General features: G+C 47.6%; 1 protein-coding gene across 7 annotated transcripts in view; it reads right to left on the minus strand.

Annotated features, from left to right (window-relative positions):
* Positions 1-18,045, minus strand: part of RAPGEF1 (Rap guanine nucleotide exchange factor 1) — a 136,371-nt gene that overhangs the window by 95,599 nt on the left and 22,727 nt on the right. For 2 of the 7 annotated variants that reach the window (XM_018056027.1, XM_018056026.1), the window contains exon 1: positions 16,496-16,914. The exons of 2 other annotated variants lie outside the window; for them this stretch is intronic. In XM_018056027.1, the coding sequence (XP_017911516.1) occupies positions 16,496-16,559 (64 nt within the window). In that variant the 5' untranslated portion in view covers positions 16,560-16,914. Of the gene's footprint in view, positions 1-16,495; positions 16,917-18,045 lie in introns of those variants that run through there. 3 more of the 7 variants (XM_018056025.1, XM_018056028.1, XM_018056029.1) reach the window with 3 other exon arrangements.

Consider the following 18,045-nt stretch of genomic DNA (forward strand, 5'->3'; position numbering starts at 1 on the left):
CTCTCAAGTAACTTAGGCATCCTAGCCATAAACAGATTTTGTTGACAATGGATAATTGGTAAAAGCACTAAATATTAAAAGGAATGGATTAAACTCTGCAGGCAAGCAGCCTTTCTTTTTTTTTTTAAACCTCTCATTGTTCCCCCTTTCACTGCTGAGGATTTTATAATCATCAAAAGACAGAACGATCTGAGCGAGCCGGGTGGTTCTGGTTCACGGTCTCGGGTGCAGCCAGGGCTGCGCCACCTGGGGCTTGATCAGGGCCGTCTCCGAGCTCACCCCCGTGCTGTGAGCAGGAGGGGGCCTCAGCTCCTCGCCCAGGAGCCTCTCCTCACGACAGGGCAGCTCGTCTCTCCCAGAGCAGCAGATCCGAGAGAGAGAACACACGGACCTTCAGAAGTGACAACCATCCATCGCTTGTGCCATAGTCTACTGGTCACGTGACCAACCCTGATACAAGATGGGATGGACTGCACCTGGGCTTGTGAGTGCCAAGAGACAGGGTCTCTGGGGCTGCCTTGGAGGCTGCTAACCACAGGTGACTCCTGCAGACCAAGGCCTGTTTTCAAAGGGCCCAGAGCTGAGATGGATTTTTACATTACTGTTGTTGTTCAGTTACTAAGCCGTGTCCAACTCTTTGTGACCCTGTGGACTGCAGTACGCCAGGCTTCCCTATCCTTCACGATTTCCCAGAGTTTTGTGCTTTAAAAAACAACAACAACAACAACAACACTATAAAGGACTGTTAAAAAAAATGAAGAATATGGGACAGAGACCGTACACAGCCTTCAAAGCCCACATTATTTATTATATGGCTCTTTACAGAAAACATCTGATGACTCCCCTAATGCAGACTGCTTATTATAGATGACTGAAGGGGTTTCCAAGGCTGATTTTGACTGCAGGCAATGCTTCCCTTATGACCTGACTTCAGAAACTAGCCCCCAAGTAAGCAACTTCACTGAAATACAAACTCAGCAAACTGCAGCTCTGAATATGGTGATGCCAACCACTGGGCAATGAACAGGTCATCATAACCCGAACAGAGAGAAAACAGCATTCTGTGCCCCTAAGTAGGAAGTAGAGAAATACCAACTCAGTGAATGAACAAGTAGGAAATATTACAAGCACACATCTTGGAAGCACAGAGTGACCATAAAGTGTGAAAAATCCCCACTCAGTGATTTATAAAGACAAAGGGGAATTTTACACAGTCATCATCGTAGCTAACTCCATCCTCTGTTCACGCCTCCTTGTGCTCTATATAGAGGTAGGGGTTATTAGCTGTCTTCATTTTTACAGATGAGCAAATTGAGGCTGACAGAAATTACATAATTTCCCCAAGGTTTCACGATAAGTAGCAGGATGATTTCTCTTACAGCAAAGCACGTGAGAGTACAGAGCAGCTCTGCATCGGGAACCTCGGGACTGACAGGCGGGCCCTCCCCACTGCCCCAGGCCCCCCTCCAGGAAGGCTCTCCCTCTCGCTCCGCTGGAGGAACCCCGGCCCAGGGACTTCACAGGGGAGCGAAGCTCCTGGGCTCCCTATAAGCAAGGTTGCTGAGACCTGCAGTGCTTGGTTTACCCTAATTACTCATTGAGGTGCTTCCTTTATCCAAAGAGAGCTTTAAAAAAGTATCTTCCCGTGGTCTTTGCTTTCCAACCAAGTATCTTCTGAGACTGTGGAACCAGCACCCAGACCGACTCCAGCTGTCTCCCCAGTGAGCTAAGTGAAGGGCAGCTGCTGGAGCCCCGGGGCCCACAGAGTCCGGGCACTGGAGTGATGGCAGGGCCGAGAGAAGGCTGCTGCCCTTGGAGCAGACAGAGGGCTGTCATACACAGGACCCAGGACGCCCTGGCAGCCACTGGGCCGGGAGCTGAGCCCTAGGCCAAGGGCTTCCCCCGTGAACGCAAGCAGCCCTCACTCTGCCTAAGAGGTCTCTGAGATGCCTCAGCTTGTCCACTCGGATCTTAGGTTCAGGAACCTCACAGGAAATGACTTGCTGGAGGCTACCCAACCAGCGGCAGAGCCAAAGTTCCCTGATGCTAAGACTAATTTTCTACCTTCTGGAAAGCGTGAAGTCCAGCTGGGTGAGGAGACAAATGTTGACCACAACAGGTTCTGGAGGGAGGCAGACTTTGGCAGAGGCAGTTGACCTTGGACCAGAAGCAGGGTGTCTGTGTCAGGGACAGAGGGGAGAGGCAGGGATAATGGTACACATGGGAGGCCAGAAGGCCTGGAGGCACAGCGGCTGTGAAGCGGGTCCTGAGGACCGGGGCAACTATGTGGACAAGTGCTGTAAGAAGCAGGACAGCCAGCTGAGAAGTGGCATGCACAGTCTGTCAAAGCGCACTGAGGGTCCGGCTGACAGTGGACACATACGCTTTGTGTCAATCAAGGTCCTAATTACATACGCCACTGTGACCTCAATGGGATTCTAATAAACACAGCTGGCCAATCCCCATAGTAGACATGCAAACCATAACAATATAACTGCCTCCCTCAGTCCATCTTAATTATGAGCTAATCATCATCTTCAAAAACGTTATTCCCTTGCCCAACAAAGAGAAGAAGCAGCACTCCAGTCTGCGTGCGCACCCATACTCTCAGGACAGGGAGCAGAGAGAAGATCGGAGAAAGCAAGGTTTGGGCCCCAACTCTGCCCCCAACCAGCTGTGTGATCCTGAGCAAGTCACCAGACCTCACTGACCCTGTTTCCCCATCTGCGAAATGAAGATAAAATATTATACCCATCACACAAAACTCTTGGGAGGCTCAAATGCAATACTCTTGGCTCCCAGACCTGTTTGCAAAGATGGCCACAGTAAATCCCCTTTGACTTCAGAGGCCTTCCATCCAGAGGTGGGTCTCTGTCTCACCTTGAATCTGGGCTGTCCTGGGACATGCTTTTACCAACAAGATGGAGCGGAGGCAACACCATGCCAGTTCTGACCCTGGGCCTCAGGAGGCCATGTGCACCTTGCTCTCCAGGAAGCTTCCAGCTGCCAGGTGAGTGACCTCGGGCCCTGGCTGGGGCAGAGGTGAGCCTCCCAGCAGCTGGCCACAGATACAAGAGGGACCCCAGCTGACACCAGGACTCCAGCCTAAATCACCCCTTTCAGAAGCATGAACTAAATTAAGGCATCACTGGGTCACTAAACACTGGGGTCATTTGTTAGCACTGACTGAGTGCTAGAGTGGTACTCAAAACACACAGCTGCTATAGCATCTCTCTCTGCCAGGAACTCCCCCAGTCCTCAATTCTTCCTTCTCTACTGGATTATCCTCAAAGATGGTGGAGTAGAAGGAGGTGCACTCATCTTCTCCTGCGAGAACTCCAAAATTACAACTTGCTGCTGAACAACCATCAGCAAGACAATGCTGGATCCCACCAGAAAAAGATACCCCACGTCCGAGGGCAAAGGAGAAGCCCCAGCAAGACAGTAGGACGGGTGAGATCATGTTTAGAATCAAACCCCACACCAGCCAGAGACGCTTGGAGGGCCCAAACAAAACCTGGTGTCCACCGGAACCCAGAGACCCCACAGAGACTGAGCCAGACCTGTGTTTGGGTCTCCTGTGAGGTCGGGATCAGCAGTGGCCTGCCACTGGGGCGTGGGCTCTGGGTGCAGCTACCTGGGTTAAACAGGCTGTGGCTTAAGTCCTCTTGGAGGAGGTCACCATTAACCCCACCATGGAGCCACTGAGCAGATGACCCACAAACTGCAGAACAATTATACCAGAGGAATTCTCACACTGTTGAGAAATTTCTAGGACCCACAACAGATTTCCCAACCTGGGGATCTGGCAAAAGGACCGAGAACTCCCACAGAATTTGACTTTGGAGGCCAGTGGGGTTTGATTACAGAACTTACCCAGGAGTGGGAAACAGACTCTGGGAGGGCACAGACAGAACCTTGTGCACCAGGACCCAGGAGAAAGAGCTGTGACCCCACAGGAGACTGACCCAGACGTGTCTGTGAGTGTCCAGGAGTCTCTGGGGGAGGCGTGGGTCGACAGCGGCCCACTGTAGGGTCGGGGGCACTGAGTGTGGCAGTGCGTGCACGGGACCTTTGGAAGGAGGTCGCCATCATCTTCGGCAGCTCCACCATAGTTTGGCCTCACGTCAAACAACAGGGAGGGAACACAGCCCTGCCCATCAACAGAAAACTGGACTAAAGATTTACTGAGCATGGGCCCACCCATCAGAACAAGACCCAGTCTCCTCCACAGTGAGTCTCTCCTATCAGGAAGCTTCCGTAAGCCTCTTATCCTTCTCCAACAGAGGGCAGACAGAATGAAAATCACAATCACAGAAAACTAATCAAGCTTATCACATGGACCACGGCCTTGTCTAACTCAGTGAAACAATGAGCCATGCCATGTAGGGCCACCCGAGACGGATGGGTCATGGGGGAGAGGTCTGACAGAATGGTCCACTGGAGAAGGGAATGGCAAAACCACTTCAGTATTCTTGCCTTGAGAACCCCACGGACAGGATGAAAAGGCAAAAAGACAAGACACTGAAAGATGAACTCCCCAGGTCGGTAGGTGCCCAATATGCTACTGGAGAAAAGTGGAGAAATAACTCCAGAAAGAATGAAGAGACAGAGCTAAACCGAAAACAACGCCCAGCTGTGGATGTGACGGTGACAGAAGTGAAGTCTGATCCTGTGAACAGCAGTACTGCGCAGGCACCAAGAATGTCAGGTCCATGAATCAAGGCAAATTAGAAGTGGTCAAACAGGAGATGGCAAGAGTGAACACTGACATTTTAGAAATCAGTGAACTAAAATGGACTGGAATGGGTTAATTTAATTCAGATGACCATTATATCTACTACTGTGGGCAAGAATCCCTTAGAAGAAATGGAGTAGCCATCATGGTCAACAAGAGAGTCCAAAATGCAACCTGGACCTGGGTTCAATCTCAAAACTGACAGAATGAGCTCTGTTCCTTTCCAAGGCAAACCATTCAATATCACAGTAATCCAAGTCTATGCCCTGACCAGAAATGCTGAAGAAGCTGAAACTGAACGGCTCTATAAGACCTACAAGACCTTCTAGAGCTAATACCCACAAAAAAATGTCCTTTTCATCATAGGGACTGGAATGCAAAAGGAGGAAATCAAGAGATACTTGGATTAACAAGAAAATTTGGACTTGGCAAAATGAAGTACAAAATGAAGCAGGGCAAAGGCTAACAGAGTTTTGCCAAGAGAACGCACTGGCCATAGCAAACACCCTCTTCCAACAACGTAAGAGAAGACTCTACACATGAACATCACCAGATGGTCAACACCGAAATCAGATTGATTATATTCTTTGCAGCCAAAGATGGAGAAGCTCTATACAGTCAGCAAAAACAAGACCAGGAGCTGACTGTGGCTCAGATCATGACCTCCTTATAGCCAAATTCAGACTTAAATTGAAGAAAGTAGAGAAAATCACTAGACCATTCAGGTATGACATAAATCAAATCCCTTACAATTATACAGTAGAACTGACAAATAGATTCAAGGGATTAGATCTGATAGACAGAGTACCTGAAGAACTATGGATGGAGGTTGGTGACACTGCACAGAAGGCAGTGATCAAGATCATCCCCAAGAAAAAGAAATGCAAAAAAGGCAAAATGGTTGTCTGAGGAGGCCTTAAAAGTAGCTGAGAAGAAAAGAGAAGCTAAAGGCAAAGGAGAAAAGGGAAGATATATCCATTTGAATGCACAGTTTCAAAGAATAACAAGGAGAGATAAGAAAGCCTTCCTCAGCGATCAATGCAAAGAAACAGAGGAAAACAACAGAATGGGAAAGACTAGGTATCTCTTCAAGAAAATTAGAGATACCAAGGGAATATTTCATGCAAAGATGGGCTCGATAAAGGAAAGAAATGGCATGGACCTAACAGAAGCAGAAGAGGTGGCAAGAATACACAGAACTGTACAAAAAAAATCTTCACGACCCAGATAATCATGATGGTGTGATCACTAATCTAGAGCCATACATCCTGGAATGAGAAGTCAAGTGGACCTTAAGGAGCATCACTATGAACAAAGCTAGTGGAGGTGATGGAATTCCAGTGGAGCTATTTCAAATCCTGAAGGGTGATGCTGTGCAAGTGCTGCACTCAACATGCCAGCAAATTTTGAACTCAGCAGTGGCCACAGGACTGGAAAAGGTCAGTTTTCATTCCAATCCCAAAGAAGGGCAATGTCAAAGAATGTTCAAACTATTGCACAGTTGCACTCATCTCCCATACTAGCAAAGTAATGCTCAAAATTCTGCAAGCCAGGCTTCAACAGTATGTGAACCATGAACTTCCAGATGTTCAAGCTAGATTTAGAAAAGGCAGAGGAACCAGAGATCAAATTGCCAACATCTGCTGGATCATGGAAAAAGCAATAGAATACATAGGAAAACAACAGAAAAGCATCTACTTCTGCTTTACTGACTACGCCAAAGCCTTTGACTGTGTGGCTCACAGCAAACTGTGGAAAATTCTTAAAGAGTTGGGAATACCAGACCACCTGACCTGCCTCCTGAGAAATCTGTATGCAGGTCAAGAAGCAACAGTTAGAACCGGACGTGGAACAACAAACTGGTTCCAAACTGGGAAAGGAGTATGTCAAGGCTGTATATTGTCACTCTGCTTATTTAACTTATATGAAGAGTACATCATGCAAAATGCTGGGCTGGATAAAGCACAAGTTGGAATCAAGATTGCTGGGAGAAATATCAATAATCCCAGATATGCAGATGACACCACTCTTATGGTAGAAAGTGAAGAGGAACTAAAGAGGAACTTGAAAGAGCAGAGTGAAAAAGCTGGCTTAAAGCTCAACATTCAGAAAACTAAGCTCATGGCATCTGGCCCCATCACTTCATGGCAAAGAGATGTGGAAACAGTGACAGACTTTATTTTCTTGGGCTCCAAAGTTACTGCAGATGGTGACTGCAACCATGAAATGAAAAGACACTTACTCCTTGGAAGAAAATCTATGACCAACCTAAACAGCATATTAAAAGCAGGGACATCACTTTGCCAACAAAAGTCCATCTAGTCAAAGCCATGGTTTTTCCAGTAGTCATGTATGGATGTGAGAGTTGGACTATAAAGAAAGCTGAGCGCCGAAGAGTTGATGCTTTTAAACTGTGGTGTTGGAGAAGACTCTTGAGAGTCCCTTGGACTGCAAGGAGATCCAACCAGTCAATCCTAAAGGAAATCAGCCCTGAATATTCATTGGAAGGACTGATGCTGAAGCTGAAACTCCAATACTTTGGCCACCTGATGAGAAGACCTGACTCATTGGAAAAGACCCTGATGCTGGGAAAGATTGAGGGCAGAAGGAGAAGGGGACAACAGAGGATGAGATGGTTGGATGGCATCACCGACTCAATGGACATGAGTCTGAGCAAGCGCTGGGAGTTGGTGATGGACAGGGAAGCCTGGCATGCTGTAGTCCACAGGGTCGCAAAGAGTCGGACACAGACTGAACTGAACTGGATTACTCACATCTGCATTCAATCACGCCTTTATTTCTCCCTTTAAGAAAGCTCTCCCTTGGGACTTCCCTAGTGGTCCCGTAGATAAGGACCTGCCTGCCAATTCAGGGGACACAGGGTCAATCCCTGGTCTAGGAAGATCCCAAATGACGCAGAGCTAAGCCTAGGCACCACAACTATTGAGCCCATGCTCCTCAGCAAGAGAAGCCTCCACAATGAGAAGCTCCACACATCGCAGCTATAGAGTAGCTCCCACTCTCTAACTCGAGCCTTTTCACAGCAACCAAAAATAAAATAATGAAAAAAAAAAGCTCTCCCTCGACCCCGCTACCTCTACAACTATCAACCTGTCTTTGCGCTGCGTTGCAGCAAAAGCCCTCTGGGAGGTGCTCATGCCCACTGTGTCTACTTCCTCTCTGGCCCTTCTCTCTCACACCCCCTTTCACCTCCAGCACCGCCCTGAAACTGGTCCAGGTCTCCAGCGAATGCCATGGCCCTAAGGCCGGTGCTGAAGTCTCCGTCCTTACGTGACTTGCCCCAATCAGCATCGTCTGTCATCTCTCGTCCTCTGCCCCTGACCCTGTCTGCACCCAGTTCCCAGACAACAGTCTTCAAGCCTCCTCCTGCCTCACTGCAGGGCCTTGCTCATCACCCCAAACTCCTGATTCTGAGGGGCCTCAGGGCTCAGTCTCTGGTTTCTTCTGTAACTCACTTCGTCAGTAACCTCTCCCATCCAGTCTCAAAAGTCAAAGACCCCAAAAGGCCCAGATTTCCTCTCTGAGATCCAGACCCCAACACCCAACCTGCCTAGTGACCACCTCTTTTAGGTCTCTCACAGGCACCCCAAACTCAACCTGTGCCAAACGCAACTCCTGACCCCCCCCCAAGCCCCGGGTCCCCATGTGCTCCTCTGGCACTCTTCCGTTCATAAGACAAAATGCTCAGACCAAAATACCTCTTCTTCTCTCACACCCCACACGTCACCCTGAGCAAATCCCACCGGCCCTCCCTTCAAACCCCGTCTCCCACAAGGCTCTGTGGCTTCCTGACCTCCGTCTCACTGATCCCTCCCAAGTCCGCTCCAGCCACGCGGGCCTCACGCTGTCCTGTCGGCCCAGGCCTCTGCACCAGCTTCCCATTCTCCAGAGCGCACGTGCCCACATGGCACGGCCCTCCAACTCAACTCCTCACAGCTGAGCCCTCTACCCTCTCCAGCCTGTGCAATGCTATCAGCCCCTTTCCCAATCCAACATCCCCTCCCTCCCTTCTTTCTGTGATGCCTGTCATCTAACACATTATATACTTTACTGTCATATTAAACTATACACTTCCGAAGCCAATGATGTCTTAATTTTTCATTAGCTATCTCTTGCGCCTAGAACAGTGCCTGACACTGGAGCCATTCAATGAATGTTTGTTGAATGGATGAAAGTCTGTCAATCAATGAATGAGTATAGAAACGGTGGAATGTTTTTACTATAGTGCCCCATTTAATGGTAAAGGAAAACTGTTTAAGGCCTACATATTCAAAGTACCAGGTTCTTCAAACCTTCCACAATCTCTTTCTCATTGTATTTTTATAGATAAAGACCTGAATGGTGTGATAGGCTAGAAAACAGAAGGTTCAGCTTAAGTAATCTCAGTTTTAAAAATGAGGCTTTTGGAGGGTGATATTTGAGACCTTTCTCTGGCTTGAAATGTGAATAGTTCGGGTGACTGACGAGTGACCTGCTTCTGAGTTCCCCAGTAATAATGACAGCTGCTGCTGCTGCTAAGTCACTTCAGTCGTGTCCAACTCTGTGCGACCCCACAGACAGCAGCCCGTCAGGCTCCCCCGCCCCTGGGATTCTCCAGGCGAGAGCACTGGAGTGGGGTGCCATCGCCTTCTCCGATGATGACAGCAGGGAGCACCAAACCAAAAGGGCCCCGCAGACCAGGGGTCAGCACACGCCTGCCGGTAGCCTGAATCCTGTCAGCCTCTCCGTCGCATGTTCCTCGTATATAGCCTGCAAGGAAAGAATGGTTTTCCCATCTGCCATAAGATGGTTTCACCTTAGCTGGTCATATAAGTACCTACGTAACAGTCTTGATTTTGCCTCTTGCCCTGCAAAGCCCACAATATTCACTACCTGGCTCTTTAAATTTACCCACTCCTGACAAAGACGAGCCATCGTAAGGCCAATTCCTCAGCTGCAGACCACAAGGTCCCCAGACACAGGGACCTAGGAATTTCAGCAAGATGTGACTTCCAAAGCTAAGTGCCCTAATGTAACTGCCGAAAGGCAATCAGAGATAAAGTGGCCAGTGGCCACTGCTATTATCTTAAATACTGGTAACACCCTCCATGTGGCTGGAAAGAAACAGCCAAGCGCGGAAATGTATCTTACGCATGTTCCCAGGGTAAAGCATATCCTAAAACCAATGGCTGGGGTAGATATTGTTCTAAATTTGGAAATATCTGGTGACAAAGCGAAGTTTCCTTCCCTTTTCTTATCCACACCCAAAACAACACCCCATGTTTCTCATGAGAAAAATTCCATCACACTTACGGCTTCCATTTCCTACATTTGATCTTTCACTTAACAACAACAACAAAAGATTAACGGAAGCCCATAAAGTATCCAGATCTCTCAGTACCAAATCTGGCATACAAGAAGCTACCAGCGTTATTGTAATATTGTACCCAATGTGTTATTGCTGTATTATTATTACATCTATTATTGTATCACATTATATACTTTGTATATGGTAGATACAATACATAACGTATTATAAACACAATGTTTTGAACATATACTCTGTAACATGTAAACACATTTTATAAATAGAAAATATATAATCATATATACAATATGCTGTATCATTCTATACCTTTATTACATACATTATATCACTGTTATATTACCATCCTAACACTAAGCCACCAAGTAGCTGGAGATACTAAGCCACAAAGTAGTTGAGTCCCACTTCACTTCTAAGCCTTGATTTCTTCACTGGCAAAATTAGGGAATCATTTTAGAGTTTTGCCACTCTTTTCTAGCTCAAGACTAATTCCAAAACCATGCTACATAACCTTTGCTTTGAAAACTTCTGCCCGGAAGCCTGTGCATGGCCACACCCAATCACGACTTGGAGCCCCACAATGAACAGGCGTGGGCATCATCTTTGTTCATCACAGTAATATCCTGATGTTCTGCACTTGTTGACCCAAACTGCCCTTGCAGCAAGGTTTGAAGCAAGCAGTCTAACAGCATATCTATTTTAATAACAATTGGGTTGGCGCCCAATCACGTAGGAGCATTTGGGGAAATGGTAACGAATTGTCCCCCAACAGGAACAGGAAGGAGGAAGAGTCGGTTCCCTCAACACCCTGCTGAACAGCAAGTGTTACGCTAATGATGCTACGGTATCACTTCTGGGCTCACTCTGTCCCTTTCACGTGAAGAAATCAAAAGTGTTTAAAAAAAATCACTGCTCCCTGGGAGGCAAAAGACAGAAAGTTGTGATGGTAAATGAGAACCCCTGAAATCTTATTATGCCTTTTCTCTGTGAAACTCAACACCTGAATGAGACTGAACCAAGTCCAATGCAAAAGTCCATGGGAAAACAGAAATTTGAAACAAAAATAGATTCTATGGCTCCTGAACTTCCCATCCCCTTCTCTGAACCCCATGCCTGCATCAAAGTGGCATTAATAAAACCAATTTAAGTTTTACAAGGAAAACAATTTCAAAATGACAACACTCAACGTGGATGTGCTTGTGGCTATCTGATAAATTTATGCATCGCTCATGAAAATGTTAACACATACGCGCCTTTTGGAACGCAACGCAGCACTAGCCCACGGCAGGTTCCTGGACTGGGAGCTCTACCTTGAGAACTAGCCCTAAGGAGATCATCTAGCAAATCACAAGCTTATGAACACAGCTGCTTGCTGCTACCTTATCTCTTACAGAAAAAGAGGAAAACAGTGTCGAAATCCAGCAGCGGCTGCACCATCTAATAAGTTATGGAAGAGCAACGTGATGGAATGTCACAGTCCTTACGGTAGCTCTAGAGACCACAGATGAAAAATATGCCTGTGAGTGCAGCAGCTCTGGAAAAGATGACCAGTAAACAGCTCGTCCTTCGGCTCGCCTACCAGGTTTCAGGCCCTTAGATCCAGACACGCAAGATGCATTCTCCTCTCGGCATTTTGTCAATTTTTTTTCCAATTCCTTCTTTAGTAACATCTTTTCACCTAAGATAAAATGTAAGTTCCCTGTACTTAACCTAAAAATAACAATAATAAACTCTTACTGAATGTATACTACTTGTCTGGTACTGTTCTAAGTATTTCACATGCATAAACCCCTTGATCCTCGCGTCACCCCATGAGGTAGGCACTATCTACAAATGAGAAAACTGAGGCCCAAGAGTTAAGGAACTTGCCAGTCATCAGCCAGCTCAAAGTGGGAGACCAGGGCATCAACCCTGGCACCTGGGCTCCGGTGTACAGGCTCTTAACCACTTTGCCATTAGGAAAGAGACATTTCAACATTATTCAGGATGGGAAAATGGATTCTCTTGGTTAGTAACATATTCCAGTTAACTAGGAACAGCTCAACTATGCCCAGTCCTGCAGTAACTACTTTCAAAGAAATTCAGCACCATACAAAGCACCCCAGGGACCACGGTGCCCAGCAGCATCCATGCCTCCTGCAGGTACTGAACTCCAGGGGAGCTCGCACATGCAAACAGGCGTGATCGGCGCGGACGGTCACTGATTCACAGCTTACCAGGCACCTCTGAGATCATCTGGCATGTGATCCCTTCAACTGAGGGAAGGAAGTGGGTAGTTAGCCAAGCTCCCACTGCTAGCTGGCCTGTGTAAAACCAGGGTTCGTTCTATTACGCAACGTGTGATAACATGAATGACTATGATTCACTAAGTGCCTGAGTATGCGAAGGGCTATGACCCCTTTACATATTCTCATTTAACTGTGCACAACAGTCCTTCGAGGTATGCGTTATTATTAATGTCACACAGAAATTAGGAAACAGGTTGGGACGTGTAAAGTCGTGTGGCTGGCCTCTCAGCGGGAAGGCCCTGAGTGGGGTGCCGCACATTCTGGAGCATGGCAGCCCCCCAAAGCGATGGAGTGAGGGCAGACAACGGATAGGGGTGGTGCGGGGGTAGGAAGGAGGACGGCTCCAGCTGTGGCCAGAAAAGCATCAATGGTAATGATCCGGCACACTAGCCAGCTTGGGACAAGCTTGTAGAGGCAAGTCTAAACACCTCTGCTGACTGGAATCCAGACAACTATAAATCTGCCCCTGTGGCAGAGGACCCAGAGAGCTGCTGAATTTATGCAAATCCGTGACTCCCCACCCCCACCCCGGCCAGGCACCTCCTTCTTGGGGCTGCAAAGCCTATAGGCACCCCAGCCTGGGAAGGACAGTTTTTGCAGTCAGCGCTTGCACTGAGGGTGTTTGTTTCACTCGCTCACACCCAGCTGTGTACAAATATGCAAATCATTAATATTTCCATTTGCCATGCCAGTGTGGCCTCATGCTGGGGGTCTTCCTGAGGGAGATAATTCAGTGCGCAACTACAGCCACAATGTTTAATTCCCAAGGAAACGTCTGCTCATGTTGTATTCCCCAAAGCCAAAAAAACCACCGTCAGCCACCCTTCAGGTTATTCCTGGGGGGGAAAAAAGGACCAGAAGAAACAAGGAAGTCTTCTGAGAGCAGGTGATAGCAGGTATATTTCAGAGAAGTTCAGGGCAGCTCTAGGTTGAAGGTTTCCCCAGGTGTCGGGGTCAAGCATCAACAACCAAACGCTGACTAAATGATTTAAGTACCTTTAGTGAAGCGATTTTTTGCAGTGTGAACAACTGTTGATAAATTTAGTCTCTGTGAATTCAGAACTGCTGTGGGACACAGGAGGTTGAGCCTGTTTTCATCCCCCGATGACTCTACTTTGGGCAGAGAACTGCAAAGCCGGAAGGCCAGCACCAGTAGCATCTGCCCGCACCAGGAGCCACACAGCGCCTTTCACACCCCAGGTACACCTGGTGCTAGAGCCGGGAGCCAGCCAGCACTCAGCTCGGCTACCGAGTGCCATACGCTGGGTGGGAGTCGAGGGCAGGACCGCAACCCCGACAGACAGCCCTCAGGTTTCTGACCAGGTCGCGCAGTAACCAGAATTCACTTGTTCAAAGTCAGACAGCAAGACAGGGCAGAGCTCCGGCTGGCTGGACCATGGATGATCACAGAAGCTACTGCCTTATCCTGTCTCCCGTGCTATATTTTTGGGCAGGGACCTGCTGGAACTCACCATGGTAATACAAATGATTCCAATTTATCAACTATGGCAAGTATTCATTAGTGTAAAACCCAAAAAAAGGCTGTACTGTCTCTTTCTTAAGTCTTGGGTTGAGAGCTGTAAGAAAAACTAGTTTTAAGAGTCAGAGAGCATACTGTTGGTCCCTTCAAAGGGGTTACGCCTCACACTGTTTAAAATCATTAGAGAGACATTACTGCGTGTAAAATGCTCTTTTAGGGGGACAGCAAGCAGAGACAGTGAGACTCATGTTTCTCAAACTAGTATTCCATCACCTCAGTTTTTAACCTCCCAGATGTACACAACATGGGAGCAGAAACATAGATGGTCTAAAAGGCAGATAATGATTTCCTTTCAATGTCCCTTCAGAATTTATTCTGGATCTGACCTTCCTAATCGCGACCGTATGGCTCAGGTTAAAGTCTGCCATGGCAGGCCAACAGACAGGCTGGACAGCAGTCAGAGGGAGCCGGGGCCGTGGCAGCTGCCTGCAGCAACCACACGTGAGGCCAAGACCCAGCTTCACTTGCCCCTAAAGCAAGGCACTGATTCCACGCCGCATGCCCTCCAGCCTGGAGCCATCAAGTCAGTCCCTGTGATTTCATGTTTGTGCTGAACCTGGACTTCACATCAGGCTCAGGGTGGTGCTGGGGATTCACCAAATCACTCCTGAACACTGTTCTGAAATTACTGTTTCAAAACATCAACAGCCTTTACTGACAAACTGTGAAGAACAGATAAACTCCACACCCCTGTTACTATGGGTCCTTGGCAGAGTGTCCACAGATGCTGGATCGGAGAATAAACTAGGCACGAGGTCTCTTGTGCACAAACCAAATCCTTACACTGGCAGAGACGTGCCCCTGGTCCAAAGAATCTGTGAAGACCAAGAAATCAGCGGCAGTTAATTGCTCTTTTTACCCCCAATTCACTGTGGATTCTGAAATCCCTGCCCTCAGCCCCTCTCGTTTACATTTCTGAACACAAGCAAACAGCACAACACAACAGCTTTCATTTTTGTCTGTAAACCCAGCTGCTACCACTGGAAATATCAGGAAGCTTTCATTCATACATTTTCCTAAGGAAAACCAGAGACAACTTGAAAGTAAGTAAAATGTTGAATTCCTGTTATAACATTGGTGATTTGTGTCATTGGGTCAGGCGGCTTTTCTTCTCAGTAACTGGGGATACCAGCCCACACATCAGTGAGACAGTGCTGCATCCCAGCCCACATGCAAATACCCGTGTCTGCGAGAGTCATTCTTTTGAAGGACAAAGTATTATGACATAAAAAGCAACTGCTTTTTTTTTTTTAATGTTTCTCTCCCCTAAGTGAGTAAAATACATTAAAGAAAATATAGCAAATCTCACATATTCATTACCTGGATTCTCACGTTGTTAAAATGATCCTGTTTTTCTTACTTATATGCAAGTGTTCGCTCACTCACGTGAACCATTTTAGAGTAAAATTATAGCCAGTATAACCCTTTCCTCCTAAATACTTCAGCATGATGATACCAAAATGGACATTCTCCTACATGACTCATTACCACCATCACACAATGGTTTTAGCAACAGTTTCCAAACACCATCTACCACCCAGTTCATATTCAAATTTCCTGGTCTGTCCCTCAAATGTCTTTCATCGTTTTTTAATTCAAAGCAGGATCTGATAAAGGAGCAGAAAGGAGCACCTTTTCCAAACTAGCTCATTGACTGATGGAAACTTAGAGGGGTAATGGTTAAGTTAGCATCCCACTGACTTTTCTCAAGAAGAAAAAAAAAAAAAAAACAAACAACTGTCTATAACCTGACCACAAAAGACAACTCTTACTGACATTTCCATGTGGTTTCTCCAAGTTTATTTTTTCTGTTCATAAACACACACCTGTGCACACACTTATGATCAAACTGTCTTGCTACAGGTCAGGTGCTACCTCCCTTCTTTTTTGGCAAGTGGAGATAAAAGAGTCCATACTATCCAGAGCACTATCTTTGGTATTTGGGTGCCTGCTGGGTCTGCGAACTGCTTGTCTGCTAGGTTAATAACAGTGAAATAGGGCAGCAAGTGCCCTGGGACCCTGCTCAAGGGTCCTCCAGTTTCAGGCACACCACAGCACACTGCTGGGTGGTCCCTCTGACTTCTTCCTTCTCAGAGCTAACGCTAACAAAAGCCCGAGTGACATGGAGGAGGTGGTAATAGGCGCTGCTGTCCTGTATCATGGACATCGAGGATAGACAAATACAAGGTTTTTTTTTTTTTTTTAATAGGAGGTACTTTGAATTCTTAGGAAGAAAGGGGCTATATAATTAAAACCTATTATTAACATTCTCTAAACCAAACTGTCACTAAAAATGCAAACTCCTGGATATCAAAATTTTTCTTTGGGATATTTTTTAAAACTGAAAAATTTCAACCCAGCGACATGTGCTGCACTAAATAAAAAAATCTCAAACTGAACTAAAGTTCTCAGCCAAGTCAGGCCATCACAGAGCTGCGAATCATTTCATTCCTTAGCAGAACTGTCTGTTCACTGTCTTCAGACCATGCTGAACTGGAAGCATGGTCTGGCCCACAGGCTCAGGTCTGGTCTTACACCGTAGCGTCCCAATAGACAGAGGCCGAAGCCCTTCTTCCTGGGGACGAAGTGCAGGGTCTTCTTACCTGGTTTCCAGGGACACAGGTGGCTTCGTTTCAGGGGCTTCTGTTTTTCAATAGCATTGCCCATTCTAAATTAAGCCAGAGGATCACAGAGCCCTTCCAAGCCCAAGTGTCTCTGCTGAAGAGCAAACACAGACCAAGTCACCAGCTGGACAGGATTCATCTCTCAGACATCCCCATCACCCAGTGGCAAGCCCGTGCAAGAAAAACTTGAACTCTGCTCTGAAAGGTCTTTGCCTCCTGCCTGTCCAACTCTCTTCACTTCCAGGGAGGAAATCAGAACACAAGGCTTGTTACCGCCCCAGCGGTGGGTCCCCGGACCCGTCTATTCTAGGAGCTCCTCCTCGGCTTTCCTGACACTCCAATCCTCATCGGCGCGGCAGCAGCCTCGGAGATTGAACTTCATTTCCAAACCCCATCAACGCTGCTTTTCCTTGGGGGAGGAGTGGGAAATCACATGATCAAGAAGCTGAAAGCTAAAAATAGACCAGTTTGGGGGCGTGCCACAAGAAACACTGTCACAGAGACCCCAGGGTCACACCTTCTCTTTAAGGTTCTAGCCCTTAGACCAGTGTGCATCATGGGACAAGTTCCATTGGTGAAAACAAACTGACTTCATTAAGACTGTTGTTTCCAAGGGGAAAAGTAAGCAAACATCAAAATGCAAGCTGCACTTCAGTTTTCCAAGAAGAGCTCGGAGGGCAAACGGGAGTGTGCAGCCTCAAGCTCCAGTCACACAGTCTACGTTGGAATTAACATTTCTGGAGACAATGCTGCACCACCTAAATTCTGAACAACAGATCTCCTGGAAGAAAGGGCATGAGATCATACACTTTTTTGTGAGGGAAAAAATTAAAGAAGAGAAAATGTCAAGGTACACGGAAAGATCTCACTGACTGAGATCCTAGAACCTGAGGGTAGAGAAGCTCTTCAGGAATCTCTGGCGCGCGGGCAGTGGGGAGACTGAGGCCCTACACCCGGGGCCAGATTCTGGCCTGCCCACCGGGCACAGCAGTGTCAGTTTCCCCATCCGTCAGCCGTGCAGAATGCCGTAGTCCCACCTCCTCGGCTGCGATGAGGACCAAATAAGACAGACACTTAGGAGTCCCCTCAGGAAATCGTTACCACCATCAAGTTTGAAACTACAGTAGCTCGGAAAGCAGATACCTGGCTTCAGCCAATTTGGCCAAAGGCACACAATCAAAGGGACTGGAGGGTAGGATGGGGGCCCACGGAGCTGAAGAGACGGGGTCTAAAAGGCACTCGGTGCACTGGGGCTCCCGCTGCTCAGCGTGCTGCACCGCGGCCAGGGCGCCACCCCGGCCACGGCGCCCTCCAAGGGGGCGAGAGCATCCTGCCGGCGTACGCAGAGCCGAAGAAGCCACATCCCGATCTCCACAGGAGCCCGAGGGTTCTGATTCCCATCCACCGACACAGAAGTCATTTTCACACAATCGCGGCCCGCGAGTCCAGACTTCTCAAAGCCCACAGCATGTGTCTGTTCCACTTTCCCGCCACCCCAACACTGCGCATGGAGCGCTCCTTCCAGTCAA

The sequence above is a fragment of the Capra hircus genome, chromosome 11 (genome assembly GCF_001704415.2).
Source record: "Capra hircus breed San Clemente chromosome 11, ASM170441v1, whole genome shotgun sequence".
In the NCBI taxonomy this organism is placed as follows: domain Eukaryota; kingdom Metazoa; phylum Chordata; class Mammalia; order Artiodactyla; family Bovidae; genus Capra; species Capra hircus.